We start from the raw sequence: 16,904 nt of genomic DNA, 5'->3' as shown, positions 1-16,904 counted from the left end.
GTCGGTGTCCTTACTGACAAATGCATGCTGTACTGTGTATGTGTGTGTGTTGAAGCTGTGCATTGTGATATGAAATGACTGAGCCTTAATCTTCAGAAAAATTAATATTTAGACAAATTTTCTGTAATTATTTTAAATAGGAAAAACATGTTAATTTATTTTTTATAAACATTTATACTCAATGGCAGTTATATATTTATAGTTTCATACTGAACAAACAGAGGAGGCATGTGATTATGCTCTGTATGGAAAATATACAGTGTGTTATAGGCTGCACATGTGCCTATGTGCTTGTGACAGTTAACATGCCACAGTTTAGATTTGTGTGTGCTTGTGTGTCTTTGTCGTGTGTGTGTGTGTGTGTGTGTGTGTGTGTGTGTGTGTGTGTGTGTGTGTGTGTGGCCAGCAGGCCTGTGCTGGTACAGTATATTGCCTGCAGTCACTCTGCAGCTGTGTGAGAATGTTCCAGGTTTGAATGTTTATGTATGGGAGGCACCTGGAGAGCACCACACCTTTGTGAAATTCATAAACATCAGCTATTTCTGGCATCCTCAGAATGTCCTCTTTTTCACACCCTCATATTGGTGGAGTAGATTAGAGCTGGGCTCAGTGGATCCCTCCAGTTATTAGCCCAGTACGAGCCTTCTTTTAGACTATCTTTAGATGGTGATATATTTTTGTGGATCATCTGGAGTCATGATGTTATCCAAGAGATAAGGGAGTGCACCATATGGGAGTGCTCTAAATGGCGACTGGCGTCCTGTGTTTGCGTTAAATGGGCATGATACAGAGGCCAGGGCAATATTTTTCAGTTAAAGTGCTCCCTCCCGCCCTTCCTCTCAATAGGACCCAGTCTTAGGCAGATTTTCACTCCTTCAGCACAGGATTAAATGGTAGTAGTTACATTGATCAATAGGTTAAGAAGCATACAATCCCTCTTGCTGCTAATGACCTCAGTAGTAATGGGTAATAAAATGGGGGTCTGTAATAGCCTCTTGCTGGGGCTGAGCACAGAGGAAGCTGCTCGAGCTGTAGTTACTGTGAGCCAGACGCTTGTGACAAGGCGAAGTGTGAAACCATGATGAGATACACACCTCAGGTGTAAAGAATTAAGACAGTTAAATTGAGTAAAATCTCAGTGTAATTTGTGAAGCAATTGGCAGCTATTGAGAGCTGGTTAAGTGTGTAAACCCCTCTGTGTTAACTTGAAGTTTGCTTTCCCTCCTTTTCACATCACACTCTGTATAATACGGTATGACAAAATGATTATACTTTTGAAAATATGACTAAATTTACAGTTTTAACACGGTAGTAAAAAATAGAGCATGACAAATATGGAGTAGATTTTTAATGCATGTAGTTAAAGTAAATCTAAAAAAAAAGAGAGAGAGAGGAGGAGGGGGCATTATTATTTATTCTTGGTGCGCGTGGGGGGTAAATGTCATATTTAGACGGGAACTATATATCATATCACGTATGGCGTTTGCATGTGTGACACTTGCATACAGCAGGACAGGACTGCTTGCTTGACCTTCAAAATAGTTAATCAAAATTAGCGATGCCCAGAAAAAAGGACTTCAGTGGATAATGACTGTGAAATTAGGAAATGGGAGGCCGGGGCTATTCAAATGACAGGACAAGTCATGTGCAAAAGTCAAGATGAACTGCATATTAAGACATAATACAGGGGGGAATTAATATTGCATTTTCTTCCCCGCGCCTCTATGCCTGGTGCTGAAAATGAGAAATGTGAAGTGTGTGTTAGTCCTGGGTGGGGCTGAGCCTCCTTCATTCTCTTGGGGCCAGAAGAACACAGCACAATGTAGTCTGGCACTGCTCAATAAAGTTAACGGAGAGCATCAAAGCTGGTCCGTCCTATTTGACATCACTGCCCTTTCCTCTGCATTAGCAGTACAAGCTGTTCATTATGGCAGTGCTTTGTTTTTCTTTTATGCTACAATGGGGAGAATGAATAAGGTAATATGCATGCATGGTGTGTGTGTCAAGTAAAGCCCCTTAGTTACCGGACGAGATTTTAAACAGCTAAATTACATTCAGAAATGCATGAAAAATTCAAAGGGGTGTCATTAGCTATAAGGCGGCCGCACAATTTGGGTAACCTTGGTGAAGACAGACTGTCACCCGTTATGTCCGCTCTATCAGCTGCTGACATCAGCCTGCGAGACAGAGTGCACACTCCCAACACACACTCAGGCACATACAGACTAATGTATATGTGCATGTACACAAAAGAACAATCTCCACAACATCTTGACAATTGCAAAGACGCAGCACTATCGAGTACATCTTAGTTGCTGTTTGTCATACAAATGTCCAGGGAAGGAGCTTTTAATTGTATTGCACATCATGGCTGTGAGTGGCAGCATCCAGACACACTCTGAGTCCCCTACGCCGCCGGAGCAATTAAGGCACCCTGACAACTGTGGGGGCTCTTTTCAGTGTCACAACAAATCACTTGTTTTGAGGAGTCATGCACTCACACCTTTCTACTGGGAGTTAGTTAGAGGCCTGCGTGTTCTTCAACGTGGCTCCTCCTCCAGGCACTCTATATCTCCACAATAATAGATCGCTGTTGACAGCGTTTCTAATGAAATGTTCTCACATGACATGTCGTGCGTGTGCGAACAGCGGCATTTTTGAGGCAATCTTTCACGTCCTCAGGTATGGCATATTTGCCACGTTGTGTAAATGGCAAGCTCTGAGAAGCATCTCGGCAGAAACAGATCATATGACGATGTTGAAGGGTTTTTGTTTGTGTGTGTGTGTGTGAATGGGAGAGAGGGGAAGGTCGGAGGATGGAGGTTAGGGTGGATGCAGCTGGCTGTTTACTCTACAGGCGTGATACACGCCCAGCTGTCCTTTAGCCCGCCTCAGTCTGGTTTGGTGTCATAATGGTTAGAGGCATCGATATGTTGTGTGTTTGTCGGAGGGCATGTGCAGTTCTTAACACATGAGGATGACACTTAAGATTAATTGTAGAATGCAGTCAAAAATAAGGACACACCAATGATGTATACCTGTATCTATACATATTATTATTATTACTGACTACTGAGATATATTTTATGCATTTTTTAACTACTATTATCTGCAACTTCTATATATTTAGCCCTTTAACCCACTCAGAGCTGTCTCTGTGGACTGGTGGGCAATGTTTTCTGACATCTATGTGCCTGCTGTGATTGTCTGTGCAGGTTCCAGTGTCAGTGGCTATGATGACACCTCAAGTGATAACTCCACAGCAGATGCAGCAGATCCTTCAGCAGCAAGTCCTGAGCCCTCAGCAGCTCCAGGTTCTTCTCCAGCAGCAACAGGCCCTCATGTTACAGCAGGTAATGTACAACCGGCACTCCAGTCATGAATCATTTCAGCAGACAGCGCATCACATCTTTCATATGGTGGATGTCTCTTTTTGGAGTGAAAACTCTTCTTATGTATACCGTTTCACAAAAGATAAATTCACTTTGAACTGCTACTCTTCCCCTTTTTTTTATCCTAAGCCTCAAAGATAACATTCCTCAAAGTATTGAAAATTCTCACAAAACCCACTGCTGAGTTTCTGTGACTGACAGACTTTGACTCACATGTCGCCATCGTGCTTTTTTTGCAGCAGCAACTCCAAGAGTTTTACAAAAAGCAGCAGGAACAGCTCCACCTCCAGCTCCTACAGCAGCAGCAGCAGCAGCAGCAGCAGCAGCAGCAGCAGCAGCAGCAACAACAGCAGCAGCAGCATGCAGGCAGCAAGCAGAGTAAAGAGGTAGGCTGACATCACTCCAACCGCCTGCCATTACCAAAGCCGTTGGCCAGACAGAGCATGGAAGGCATGTGTGTGTCCCCCCCCCTCCCCCTCCCTCAACCCCATCTGCTTCCAGACTGTGGTTAAAGCAGAGAGGAGAGGGGGAGAATCAAGTGCACTCATGCTTCTGATTAGCATGTCAGACTTGCTGGATAAATGGTAACAACTGACTGATACTGTGCTAAGAATACGGTGTCTCCTTTTCTGGAAGCACCTCCACATTAAATGTATAACATTTTACAGAGCCTGAGCCTTAGTTCATTGTTCTAGATTTTTTTTTTTTTCCAAGTAAACAAGTGTCCTGTGCAACAAAGAGATGACCGCTCCTGTGAGCCTCATGTAGGACATAATGAAAGGCAGAAGGGAGAAAGGCAGGAACACGGAGCATATAAATCTGAGAGGCTTTTCTCGGTAATTAACATGGAAATGGCAGAGGAAGAGAAGGCATGTAATTGTGAGATATCAGTGCAGAGAGCGCTCCCAGCTTTGTTGCCTGTGTTGAGTTTTTTTTTTCTCTTTTTTCTCTCCATCTTTCTCGCTCTCTCTCCTTTGCTCCCTCCAGTACAGCAGGGCTTGCTCATAGGCAGCAGCTTAATGCGTGTTAATGACTGGAGGATACAGGCATCACTGTGGACAAAGCAAATTATTATTGTGCGGTCAGAAGAAGTTCAAAGACAATCTGGGAATTTTTTTTTTTTGCTGTTGTCCCCATTGAGTTCCATGTTTGGAGAGTGGAGGAAGCATAGAAAATTAAGCCCAGTGTTAAAAGCAGACACGCACACACATCTCCACGCATGCTCACACTTCGCACACGTCCGTGTGCTGTCGAAGCTCCCAACTTCAAAGTCGTAGCTCCCTAATTAATGAACTGCGGGCTTCAGTTTGGACAAGTTGTGGTGTGATGCTCCCATAAATCAACATGACAGCAGAGCTCCTCGGCCTCAGATAGGGCCTGTCACCAAGTCGCATCTGATGTAAACACTGGAGGAGCAGGGGAGAAAAGAAGGGGGGAGGGGGTGTGGGGGTTTTTGGTGGGGGTGAGGAGGTGCAATTGATCAGTTGAATGGAGCATGAGAATAAAAGAAAAAACAACTTTTGAAGCATATTATGTATGATCACAGGAAATAGATGCAGCCTCGAGAGGCTCTCCCCCTCCGCCGATGTTTTCTTTCTCTTCCCCATCGCTCTCTCTTTTTTCAGTCGCATTTCTAGCAGCCATCAAAAGACAGAATAAGAATTATGCAGTGACTCCCCTGTGGCTGCCAGACAATAACCCCCTGTTGTTGCTTTGTGCCTCTTTTATTTTAAAGACATCAAAATTTAGTTTTTCAAAGATCTTTAACTTTATATTTGAAGCTTGACAATAAAGGCCTGCCACTGCCACTCTTTATCATTTGTCAGGGACTGTATTTTTCTCTCCCTCGTGCCACTTCTTGTTAACCTCTTATTTGGTCTATTGGGTCTGGGGTTTTTAATGTGTCTGCCTGCTGGGAGCGCACAGGAGCTCCTGTCAGCTGATGGGACCAGAAAGAAAAAAGAAGACGTAGAGGGAGAAAGGAGTTAAATTCATTTGCAATACTTGATTTTTCTTTCTTCCCTTTTTCTTAAAAACCACCCTCTGTTTATTTAGCATTTTGATAAAAGACATTGTTCCTTGTGAACTCCCACCTCTGTAGTGCTATTATCTTTGTCTCGGGCTGTCAGGGAGGAGCTGGAGAACAGAAAAAGCGCTGAGGGCATGAGAAACTTGTGCTGATGGAGGAGGGGGAAAAAAAGAAGCAACCACCTTTCATAAACAGGACAGATCAGAGAAAGTCAGAGGCCAACTACATCCTGGATTTCACTGCAACCTCTAAGATTTCTATTGTGTCTTTCTATTCTTTCTCTATCTCACTTTCCCCTCTCTTATTTTGGGTCACACATGAGTCTGTGAATGAGTGTGGTTACTCCTCAATTATGACCCTCCCGCTTCCACTGTCAAAAGCGCCTTCTTCTCCTGACTGATCCAATGAGACGACCTCTCTTGCTGTAATAGACCCACGCTGCCCAGAGCTTTATTTTTAGTGAGCCAACACAGGAGCAGCAGGCAGGGTGTGGGGCAGCAGGGAGGGAGGGAGGGAGGGGAGCGAGGGGAGGGAGAGGAAGGCCGCTAGACCCTTTTGACAAGCCGAATGAGGGTGGGCAGGGGGGGTGGGGGCACATTTTATCTGGCTGTTTCAGTGGTTTCAGAGCCGCCAGCGAGTGACCTGACAGCCGCGTTGCACCGAGACCTTTTTTGTATGCACTCAATTGTGAGAAGTAAACAAAGTGGTGTATCCTGTGTTTGGTAACAGGGTGCGGTGCACAGCTTGGCAGCCCCGGCACTGCTTTTAGTGCCCCCTCCTCTCCACCCGCCCGCCAGCTTGACAACTGGCCTTGTATACTCATAAACAGGCCCAGTATCCTGTTGAGTCTCAGGCGTGCTTACTTTATCCTTATCTGTTGGAAAAGACAGAAGGTGTCCTGATAGATCTTGTTGTTTCATTTACAGCAATGAGACATCTCAGTGAGCCGACCGTGGAGCTGTGGAGAGTCAGGATTGTTGAAAGGGTTAAAAGTCATCTCACTCGCTCCTCCGTGCCCTTGTTATCTAAATAGCATCTCTCATTTGTTTTGACTCATAGGAGATTGGGGATATTAGATAATTTCCTTCTATTTATTATTCTGACTCCGTCTGTCTTTTTCTCCTTTCCATTTTCTTCTGCACTCTCATATCACTTTTTCATCATATCAAAGTTCACACGTTTCACTTTTCAGAGCCAAAATCCCTCAACCCCCCCCCCCCCCAAAAAAAATCAGCAAAGGCACACCAGTATTTCATTAGACGTGTCTTGATGAAACAGCTGTAGCACAGTAAGATCAACAACGCAACTATCTCTCAGTCAGTCCACAGTGTGTGATTGAACACAGCCTGCTGTGCTGGTTGGGGGAAGAGTGTGTCCCTGAACGCAGCGCCATGCCTGGGAGAGTTGTGAGAGTTGCCAGGGTGGTTATTAAGCACTTTGATTTAGTCACACGTTGTTTGCTGAATTATGAATGGCTGTAATTAAATTCCTGTGGCTCTTATTATGAATGATTAACTATGTTGTTTCGTTGTTTGTCATTTGCCTCCCGACTCCTCATTAATTAAGAGAGAGAGAGATGTATAGTCCACCTGTCTTAAGTGGGCCCAGACAAACCCACACTAAAGGCAAAATTTATGAAAGTTCCACCGTGCTGTTTTGTGTGTTCGCATATGTGAAAGCCATTCAAGTTGTTTTCATGAATGAGGATGTTTATTTTTTACAACCTGAACTATGAACTCTGTGGCCTTGCACTTCAAATGTTTTTTCCTCAAGAGCGCACAGCAGTGTACAAACCTGACATTCATCCTACAGTTGTGCGACTGTACGCTCGCTGCCTGTGTGTTTGCTGATGGCGTGTTTCTCTCTCTTCTCGCCACCAGCAGCAGGTGTCGGCGCAGCAGTTGGCCTTCCAGCAGCAGCTCCTGCAGGTCCAGCAGGTCCAGCAGCAGCATCTGCTCAACCTTCAGAGGCAAGGGCTGCTCACCATCCAGCCCGGACAGACCGGCCTGCCACTGCACTCCCTCACTCAGGGTCAGTACCTCATGTCACATCTCCATACTCAACTCCTCTCGAGGTATCTCCTGTCCATCAGTCCCACGACTGCTCAGTGAAACACAACGTGTCTGGGGGACGGTCCAACTGCTTTTTACTCCAGCATTTTAACACGTGCTTAAGTTTGCTTGTCGATGTAAACTCAAGATTTGGCACCTTGCCATGTAAATATTAGAGTCTAGGTTATAGACAAAAAACAATGGCGAGTTGGGTTATACTGATAAAGTTGTTTATTGATACGGTGAATGATCCTGGCCCTGATTTCTTTCATTTGTTATTATGAGTTTTATTGTAAGAGTTCTTCCCTGAACGCAGCTTGTGACTGTGTTTTTAGAATAATGTTAATTCAACTTACAAAGTTCAGATGGAATGGTGACGCTTCTTTCTGCCTTTCACTGTATTTTTTGATCGTCAAGAACATGAATGTAATTTCACAGACCTTTAATCTAATAAGAAGAGAAACACTGGTTCTGATTTATGCCGGAACTAAAGGCAGCTTTACTCTAGTATACAAGGGGCTTTCAAAAACCCAAACCTGTCCTGAGATCATTTGGACTTTGACTTTCTTTTTGGTCATTTTCAAATGCCTTTTTTTTTTTAAATCAACACTTTTAGCTTTGTGGCTTTTGGTGTTTCACTGAACGTTCAGAGTGGTTTAATCTGCCACTGTTCTTGCCCTGCTATAATACCTGTACAAATTTGCTCCATTAAAGTTAACAATACACCACTTAAGTATGTAACCACATACTGTACATGGTGTCACTGAGAACACACCTTCACTAAACCCTCACTCAACACTCAACAAATGGCATCTTACCCCTCTAGTCTGGTGAGTCTACTATTGATTGGAGAAGGTTATGCTTATTATTATCATACCAGAGACAGTAAAAGTAAAGATAGTGTCTTTTTTTTTTTCTTTTTTTTTTGCATCCATGCTTTGTCCTTCAGCTCTCTGTCCTGTGTCTGTGATTGGCATCCTGGTGGCAGCCTCCTTCAGCCTGGAGGAAGACTGGATCTATTGTTCGCAAACTGCCAGTGAACTTGTCATTGTGAAACCGCCTGTTACTCGATACGCGGTCAATACAAGTTGTTTGGCCAGGAAGTTTATTTCTTTATTTATCCTTTTAATATTTTGTTAAGGAGTGGCACCCTCATGACAAAGACGCCGTCATAAGGGATTTAGAACATGACATTGACTATTCATTCCCAGCTAAGACAAACAGTTTTGAAATAACAAGATAAGGGCGATAAAACCGGGAGGGTTCGAGGGGGGGGGGGGGGGGGTTGGGTGCTTAGGTAATAGGCAAACACAAACAGGGTTTGTACAGTGGTGTTATTGTTTGGACTGGGTATGGAATCACTCATCCGCTCGCAGACGATTGCCATGGGCACAGGCGTGGAGCGCTGCTGTGTTGTGAGTGTGCTTTGTGGAATTGCTCTGTGTCAGATGTCTGGCAAATACTCACACACCCCTTGAGTAAAGCATTATATGGGTGATATGGCTGGGCACTGTACTTTTGATGGATTTCACAACAGTCCCAGAACATCCTGTTTATACTGTGTCATCACACACCACATACCTCGAAGGCATCTCAAGAGAGTAGCTGTATTGAATTTGTGTCATTTTTTATCTTGTCAGCCTTTGATACACTTTTGATACACGGGTTATTCTCTTGTGCTAATTACTCACTTATTTGTTGTTATTTTATTATGCTACAATGCATCAATTAATTTCTCCTTAAACTGTATAAACAAATGGGGTAAAAACAAAAGTACAATAATTGGACATTATCACAGTGCATTTCCAACGAGGTGCCACAGACAGACAGCGGAATTAAAGAGAACATTTTAGTTCAAAATTTATTTCTCAAAAAAATAAAACCTTACTTGTTGGGAAATTGTGATTTCATTCTGATGGGATAATGTTCACCCTCAACAAAGCATTCAAATTAACTCTACTCAAACACTCAACTCAACTGACAGGATAATTTGTCTGAGGTGTTGTTTCAGCATAAAAACGAGGAACTGAATCTACCCCACGTACAATTAGTTGATTGTTTCAGTTTGTTACAACCAGTCAAACCTGGTTAGTTTGCCCCTGCAATCTACTGATGGTTAACTCTGAGCCTCTGACAGCTGTTACAACACTTAGGCTAGTGCTTCAGGCCCTCAGTTTGTCTTCCTATTCTACACATTTTCTGCTTGACTGTTTGAAGTTATTGATGACCTTTCTGTTTTCCACATCACTAAACTCTTTCATGCATCAGCGGGCCAGGCCTATGGTGCTCAGATCTAATCTGCAATATTCAGCTAGCAGTTAGCACTGCGTCGGAAGTGATGAGTTGATCCGCTCTGGTTGGGTCTCAGTGATTATGGATTCAAACTTACGGGGCAGTAAATTGGCATGACTTTTTAACTGATGATTTTTATTTCTTTCATTTCAAAATGTAGATATCATTATAATTATTTTTAAAGGACAGTGTTATCACATGCAATTCACTGTATCTCCTTTTTTTTTCCACGTGCTGGGACATTGAAACGAACAAAAGGTTTGAAGAGTAATTAAAGAAAAGAAGGTGTGCAGTCTGTATTTGTGCTTTGGGCACTATGATGCAGCTCACTTTCCTGCTTTGTGAAATTGTTGGCTGAGACAGATCAGTGTTATTTTTCTGCCAAAACGATGGACTGAAGGAATGCATTCATAAAAGCCTTTCAAAATTTGATAGCACTAATTAAGTATAAACTTGCAGATAGCCGTTTTGAGAGAAAACCAATTGTCGCATTATCTGGAGTATAATTTGTTTCTCTTGTCGTAAATTCTTTTGACATTAATGTTCAAAGTCTTGGAAGCGGCCAGACGGTATCTGTTATAAATTACAACAATGTGTTTGGGGAGGATATAACTCTCATAAATATAAATTTGATCCATCTTCCCCTCTCTCCCCCCTCCAACAAAAAGCCTGTCCTCTTGACCTGATAAGTGAGTCAGTGGTTGCTCAGGTGTGTGTATGTGTTTGCATGCTTATCTACACGTGTAGCCGTGTGTGTGCGCGCGTGTGTCATAGAGATGGCCAGTGTTTGTGCACATCCTGGCAAAAATGACCCCTCACCCTCCGAGGTTGCTCTGCAAGGGATCGAGTTCTGGTAGCTGCGCAACATCATTTAAGCTGTCGAGGAGAGGCCAGTGGGACAGTGACAAGACAAATTTGTCGGTAATATGAAAGCAAAGAATGTGGCGAGCCATGAAGTGCTCACAGAACAGCAGCACATCAGGGACAGCGGCGGGTAATGCAGCTGACCTGTCAGTGATTGATACATCCAGCAGTGGGCTACTGGTAATAGTTCCTGCAGCATTAGGACAGGACATATTTCAGGCCTAAGGGGTGCACATCAGCAGGCCAGTGATTACGGCAACATAAACAGGGGTGCAGTAAAGGTCCCAGCCTGACGGAACAATAAACTAATAGCGATGTCACTGTCCCCCCATGGCACCGACACTGTGTGTGAGAAGTAACAGCTCGGTTTAAAGAGCCCAGAGCACTGGGGGCCATTTTTTATTTGGGGGATGATGGCCTGCAACTGATGTCATTATGAACCTTAAATCAACTTTCTGCTTGCTTGAACATGGTCACCTGGGTACAAGGGGACAAGGACAGAAAAAGGTTGAAGAGCTCGGCCTGTCTCGGTGCCAGAGCTACCTGCAGAGGTAAAATTGAGTTGGGAGGCCGGTGATCAATCAAGTGTCCCAACAACATACATTTTTTAAAGTGCTTGTCCGTATTTCCCAGTCGTAATGAGTGGAATAGTTGTGTTGAAAAATGGAAAGAGGAAAGATAAACCAATCCAGCATTTAAAGGATGGACAATCCCGGGGACCCAAGAAAGAGGATTTACAGATCAATGTCATTATGTGTCCCACAGTAATCAGATGGAGAGAAACTCAATGCGTTTTGTCAAAACACAAAATATAAAACCTGCTGAGACATCCGTGTAATGATGTTTTATTGTCATTTATGGGGATCGTGAGCTATAGCTGTTGTTGGGAGAGGTTGAGGTTAGGTGCTAGAAGAACAAGGGAAGAGGCAAACAGAGCAATAAAACTATGGACTAGATCCAGAAAGAGACAGCTTGGTCCCACTCCGTTAGCTCTCTCATCAGACCGGCCTATCCGCTGTGGTTTCATCTGAGTAAACAGTGGTGTCGGGGTCACCAGGACTGCTGGGTAATTGAGCCAGTGTGGGCCGCCCTGTCAAGCACATCGGCTAAAAATACATCGCCCACTGTCACCGGGCACCAAGTGGGGGGAAAATGATTGGTCCCGCTGTCGGAGCACAGGACACTCGCATCACCGGTGACCTTCCCCTCCCGAACCAGCCATCGCTAGAAAAGAAACAGAAACAAAAAAATAAGAACTTTTTTTCCCTCCAAACTCTCCTTATAGCATCAAAACAACAATGGACCCTTTGATAACGCAACTGGAAATCAGCAAGCGTTGGATTAGCATGCTATAACACAGACCGCAATATTAAGCATGTTTAGCCTGTCATGAATGTGCACTTCGATTAGGGCACATCAAGGCATTGAAGAGAATAAGAGAGAATACAGGCAGGCAGAATAGAGCGAGTATGTTGAAATATTTGAATGAGGAAAGACGCTCCTTGGAACGTGGAAAGGTTATTGATTTGTCCTGCAATCATTTCCTGCTCTTTGATATGCAAACGATCTAGTGTGAATTTACAGCAATCCTATCAGACTCATTTCACAGTTCTTAGCCCCTGCGTCTCTCTGGAGTCCTCCGCCTCATTAGGCCAATGTTCTCTATTACCAGCATAATTAAAATCTTTAGTAGCTTATCAAATTAAAAATATTTTTGCTGATCGTATTGAGATCTTCACCTCGCAGTTATTTTCCACAACAGGAATAAATTAAGACTAAGCATTTTGCACACAATGTATTACAATCTGGTGCTTGAAAGGAGCACTTCTGGTATCTATAGAGCTGCTGATGAGAAACGGGGAGGGGAGGAGGATCCAGAGAATATAAACCCAAGTAGATAAGCATGTGCAAATCATCTTCCATTTGCCAGTTCTCATTTTGAGAATGGATTTAATTAATTGTAATGTTAAACGAGTGGTCTTGCCCATTTGCTCTGTGGTTAAATTCACCACATATCCAAGGGCCTCTTTCGCCATGCTTCAAACATGTGGCTTGTTTAAGCACGGATCTGAATACTCAATACAAATCCGCTCACATATTCGCCTTTTAGATCTCTCAGTACGCTATTAAAACCAGTAGGCCTTAGCCACGTGCCTTATGTTTTGACTGCAAATACAAACATCCACAGATTCCGCAACCAAGAGGCTTAATCTTATTTTACATATCAGCTTTATCCTCATTTGTGTCAAGTGAAGCAGACGTCTCCAGCGCAGTAACAGACACAACCATAGATGGACACACATATTGTGTGCCAACAAAGGTTCTCTTCTCTCAGACATGGAAAAATGGGGTGCGCAAACACAGCATTATCCTTCTTCATCCTGACTCTGGCCCTGGGTGTCGGGATTGCTGTCACTCATAGGCAGGGGAAAAGAAAAACACACATACACACACACAACGCTCTGTGGCTGTGTCTCCAGTATACAGAAAAATGTCTTCTGTCTTCAAGGGATTTTTTTTTCAAAGGGCTCTGTGAGCTGCAGTGTGCTTGACTTGTTAAATGAGGTTTAAGTCTTCTGTGTCAATTGGAGGCGGTGCAGAGCTTTAAGTATTTTGCACATTAATGCGCTTTTGAGAATATTACCCCAGGGTCCTGTTTCTCAAGAAGGCAGGGGTGGGATGTTTTCTAGTGTTGCCATTGTAAACTTTTTTGTTGTGTGTGTTCTGCACATCTCTGTTGTTGAGAGAAAATGATGGTGATTATTCAGATTTCATGCCTTGTCTGGATGTTAATTATTTACTCTGGGCATGAAATTTGCGTGAATGCCAGGGATTTGTGTATACAAACACGCTTCAGATCACAGGGAAAATGGGAGGAAGAGAAGGAGGTGGTGGGGAGAGGCGGGGGGAGGCAAGAGCTCTCAGTGCATTACCCTGTAGTGGAATATTTTCTAATTAATACTCGGCTTTGTTTACAGACGCTTTGATTTAATTAAGTGATGAAGAAGAGAGTTGGATTAGCTGTTAATTGATTTAATTATCCAATTTGTTTGTCTCAGGCATGATTCCAGCAGAGCTGCAGCAACTGTGGAAGGAGGTGACAAACGCTCACGTGAAGGAGGAGCACAACAACAGCAGCAACAATGGCCACCGGGGCCTCGACCTGTCCTCCCCGGCACCGCCAAAGAACCCACTTCTCAACCAGCACGCCTCCACCAACGGGCAGTACATGAGTCACAAGAGAGAAGGGTGAGTCCCTCCGTCTGCAAGGACTTGAGTTATATTCACATTTCTCTTACATCTTTTCCGTGCTCTAAAAACGAGAGCATAGGTCAGTGGAGACGAGCGATCTCAGACCAGATCACACCTTTGCACAGCAGCGGTTTTCCAAAGCTGCTCCTGTGACTTGTAATTAAAATGGAAAACCAGGCTTCACTGTCATCTAAAGCAAACAGATGTACCATATTCCTGTTTAAAACAATTTACACATTTCTCACTGGGCCTCAGTTGATAGACACATCCCCAAAGATTTTGTCAGATTACTATTAATTTATAGTTTGTGTTGGCCTTAATAAAAATAACTCTTACAATCACTTTTCAATGCTTCTGGCTGCAGCTGCGGAGTTCATGGGAACACCTTGGAAGAACCACGCAGGGATTTGGAGAAATGTGCATACGATCGCCATACTATTAATGACTGGGTCAGGAGCGCTGACCCTCCTCCTGCTATTGTTTCAGTTGAAGTGCAGCTGTGACCCGAGTTGCATTTCCTTGAGAACATTTGTATTTACCAGCGTCTTTTTCAGAAATGAATAACATTTCCTTGTGCACTGGCAACTTGTTGACATGTTCAATCAACCTGTCAGCTTAACAATAAAGAAAAACGCACAGCAAGAACAACAAGCTCGTACATGCTAAAAATGCACACTAGGTGCATCATGATACGTGCAACGAGAATCATCTGTGAAAGGTGTTTGCTCTCCAAACTGTGTGTGCTTGTGTGTGTCTGTAAGGAAGGAATTAATTTGGCATCTTACACGTTTGCTTGTTTTCTTGCACCAAAGCCTGATCTTTGAACTGCTAGTGAGGAGCCTCCAGGCACCATGAGCTCACTGCATAACATCTGACTTGTGTTTCAGTGATCAAAACCTACGCGTCATTATGAAAGCAATGCGGATGAAAACATGTTTAGCAGAGTAAACCAGCGGGCCCTTTAGAGGTGAAGAGGGGCTGGTAGCGGGGGGCTGGAGAGAGGATGTGAGTGACATGGAGAGGAAATGCCATGATTCACTGATGAAGAGATACAAACAGAAAGCAGCTATTTCTTTTCAAGTATCATTTTTAAATAGATTGATGACCCAGTACCTGTACAGACTCATCCTCTTTACTGTGTTTCAAAGTTATCTACCGGCACAGACAGCTGGGGGGGGGGGGGGGGGGGGGGGGGGGGAATAAAATAAAAAAAAAGGGCATTAGCTGCTCCCACAGTTGACAGTATCCACAGGCTTCCAGTTTTTCAACCCAGCGTCTTGCTGAATGTCTGGGTTTTTGTGCAGCTAAAGACAAATTGGAGGGGAGGATATTGACTCGCTCACTCCATCACACATTGTCGCAGGCGAGCAAACAAGGTGAGCATCGATGGCAGGGAAAGGCAAGATCCAGCCTCAGCTGAGGGCTCCATGAAACATCGGAGAAGACATAACGCAAGAGCTGGCAGCCCCCTCTGCCTCACGCTGACTGTCAGAGATTAAAGAGGATGTCAACAGCAGTTTAACACAAGCTTAAGTGAAGAAGGCAGTCTCAGTCTGAATATTCTCGCAGTATCTTAGATCTGTCAGAAAACTGAGCAGGTGATTCTCATCCACCACATCTGCTTCCAGGAAGTTGTGGATTACCTAGCCGGAGTTTCAAATGTGCAATTACTAAAAGCAGATGACTGATAGAAAATGAGCGTCAACATCCTTTTATTAAATGCTGAATGATGCAAATTTAGATTCACACAACCAATAATCCTCTCTCGTGTTAATTTTGGAAAGCTTAAATTGCACAACTATCAAGAGCATTATTACTCTCTTTTGAAGATGCAGACTCAATTCTAATCAGACTCCATGGGAAGAAAAATGAAATATTATTAAGTATGATTATTCTAAGCAAGGCTCTGAGAAAACGTCTGTGTTATAATCCAGGGATTTGAATAATCAGGTTGAAGATAATGGGCTGGGCCGGCCTGGGCGTAAATAGAGAGCATCCACTCATCCTCCCAGTGCTGAACTTAATGAACTTTTAATTGATGCGGTTTTGCAAGTCCTTTTGTCATGCAACAGAAACAAGCCTCTGCTGATGGGCCTGTTTTCCCGACTGGCTTCAGATTGGTTTACAGCAGGCCCTAAGTACCATGTAGTTAGTTTCATGTGTCATATAAAATCTGCCCAGGCACAACGACGCCTGCAACTAAAACCTTAAGTGCATCCACAGGAATCACTCACTGGCTTTGCACTTCCGTCTTAAGGAAGGAGGAGAAATTCAATCACTGCCGGTTTGACACACTGAAGACGAGGCACGTGTTCCTGCTTTTAGTTGTCTCAAAGAACACTCGGGCAAAGCTGGCTGGGGTTTGTGTTTGTCTGAATAACATCCCCGATATGACCAGGGTCTGAGTCACTCAATCTGTCAGTGCACGTTGTTTTCCCTGCCCACGAACTGCGATGCATAGATAGAGATATACCCATGTGAGCCAGGTCATCTTTATTCAATGATTTGCTTATTTAAATGAAATGTGCCTGATCTGTATCTGACACAAATTCCCAATACAGTGCTGCATCAGTTTTGTAATGGGGAGCATCCTCACACAAAGCACTTGGCCCACTTTACTTCTCAACAACCATCAGTAACCACAGCTCGGGGACTGTAACACAGCAATCTGTTAAAGAGATAAATAATCAGATTTGGCACAGCACTCCCATCTCTCTCTTGCCTTTCATTTGTCTTACACCAGGAAAAAAAAAGATAATTAAATCATTTAGGGTAAGGCATGCAGTGGCACAGAGAAGACGGTAGGAAAGGATGAAGTATAAGGCCTAGAGTGTGAATAAAGCGCGGGGGGGGGGGGGGGGGGTGCAGACGTAGGGGAATAGCCTAACATCAGCACCAGCAGTGAAGGAGAGTGTTGTGACTGGTTTCCCAGGCTCTGACCTATAGCATGGCGGACATCAATCTTCCCACTTTTTGCTGATAGATTGAGTCCATCAGCACACGATGCCATAGATCATGACTTGT

The 16,904-nt window shown here is 43.8% G+C and overlaps 1 protein-coding gene across 8 annotated transcripts in view; it reads left to right on the top strand.

The window, feature by feature from the left end:
* foxp1b (forkhead box P1b) overlaps nt 1-16,904 on the top strand; it is a 150,130-nt gene that overhangs the window by 109,894 nt on the left and 23,332 nt on the right. For 6 of the 8 annotated variants that reach the window (XM_083971023.1, XM_083971022.1, XM_083971024.1 and 3 more), the window contains 4 exons: nt 3,216-3,353; nt 3,632-3,778; nt 7,302-7,452; nt 13,688-13,877. In XM_083971023.1, the coding sequence (XP_083827149.1) occupies nt 3,216-3,353; nt 3,632-3,778; nt 7,302-7,452; nt 13,688-13,877 (626 nt within the window). The remainder of the gene's footprint in view (nt 1-3,215; nt 3,354-3,631; nt 3,779-7,301; nt 7,453-13,687; nt 13,878-16,904) is intronic. The other 2 variants (XM_083971027.1, XM_083971028.1) reach the window with 2 other exon arrangements.

This window comes from Trachurus trachurus (genome assembly GCF_905171665.1).
Source record: "Trachurus trachurus genome assembly, chromosome: 5".
In the NCBI taxonomy this organism is placed as follows: domain Eukaryota; kingdom Metazoa; phylum Chordata; class Actinopteri; order Carangiformes; family Carangidae; genus Trachurus; species Trachurus trachurus.
Note: the sequence above shows the minus strand (reverse complement) of the source record. Positions and strands in the feature narration are given on the sequence as shown.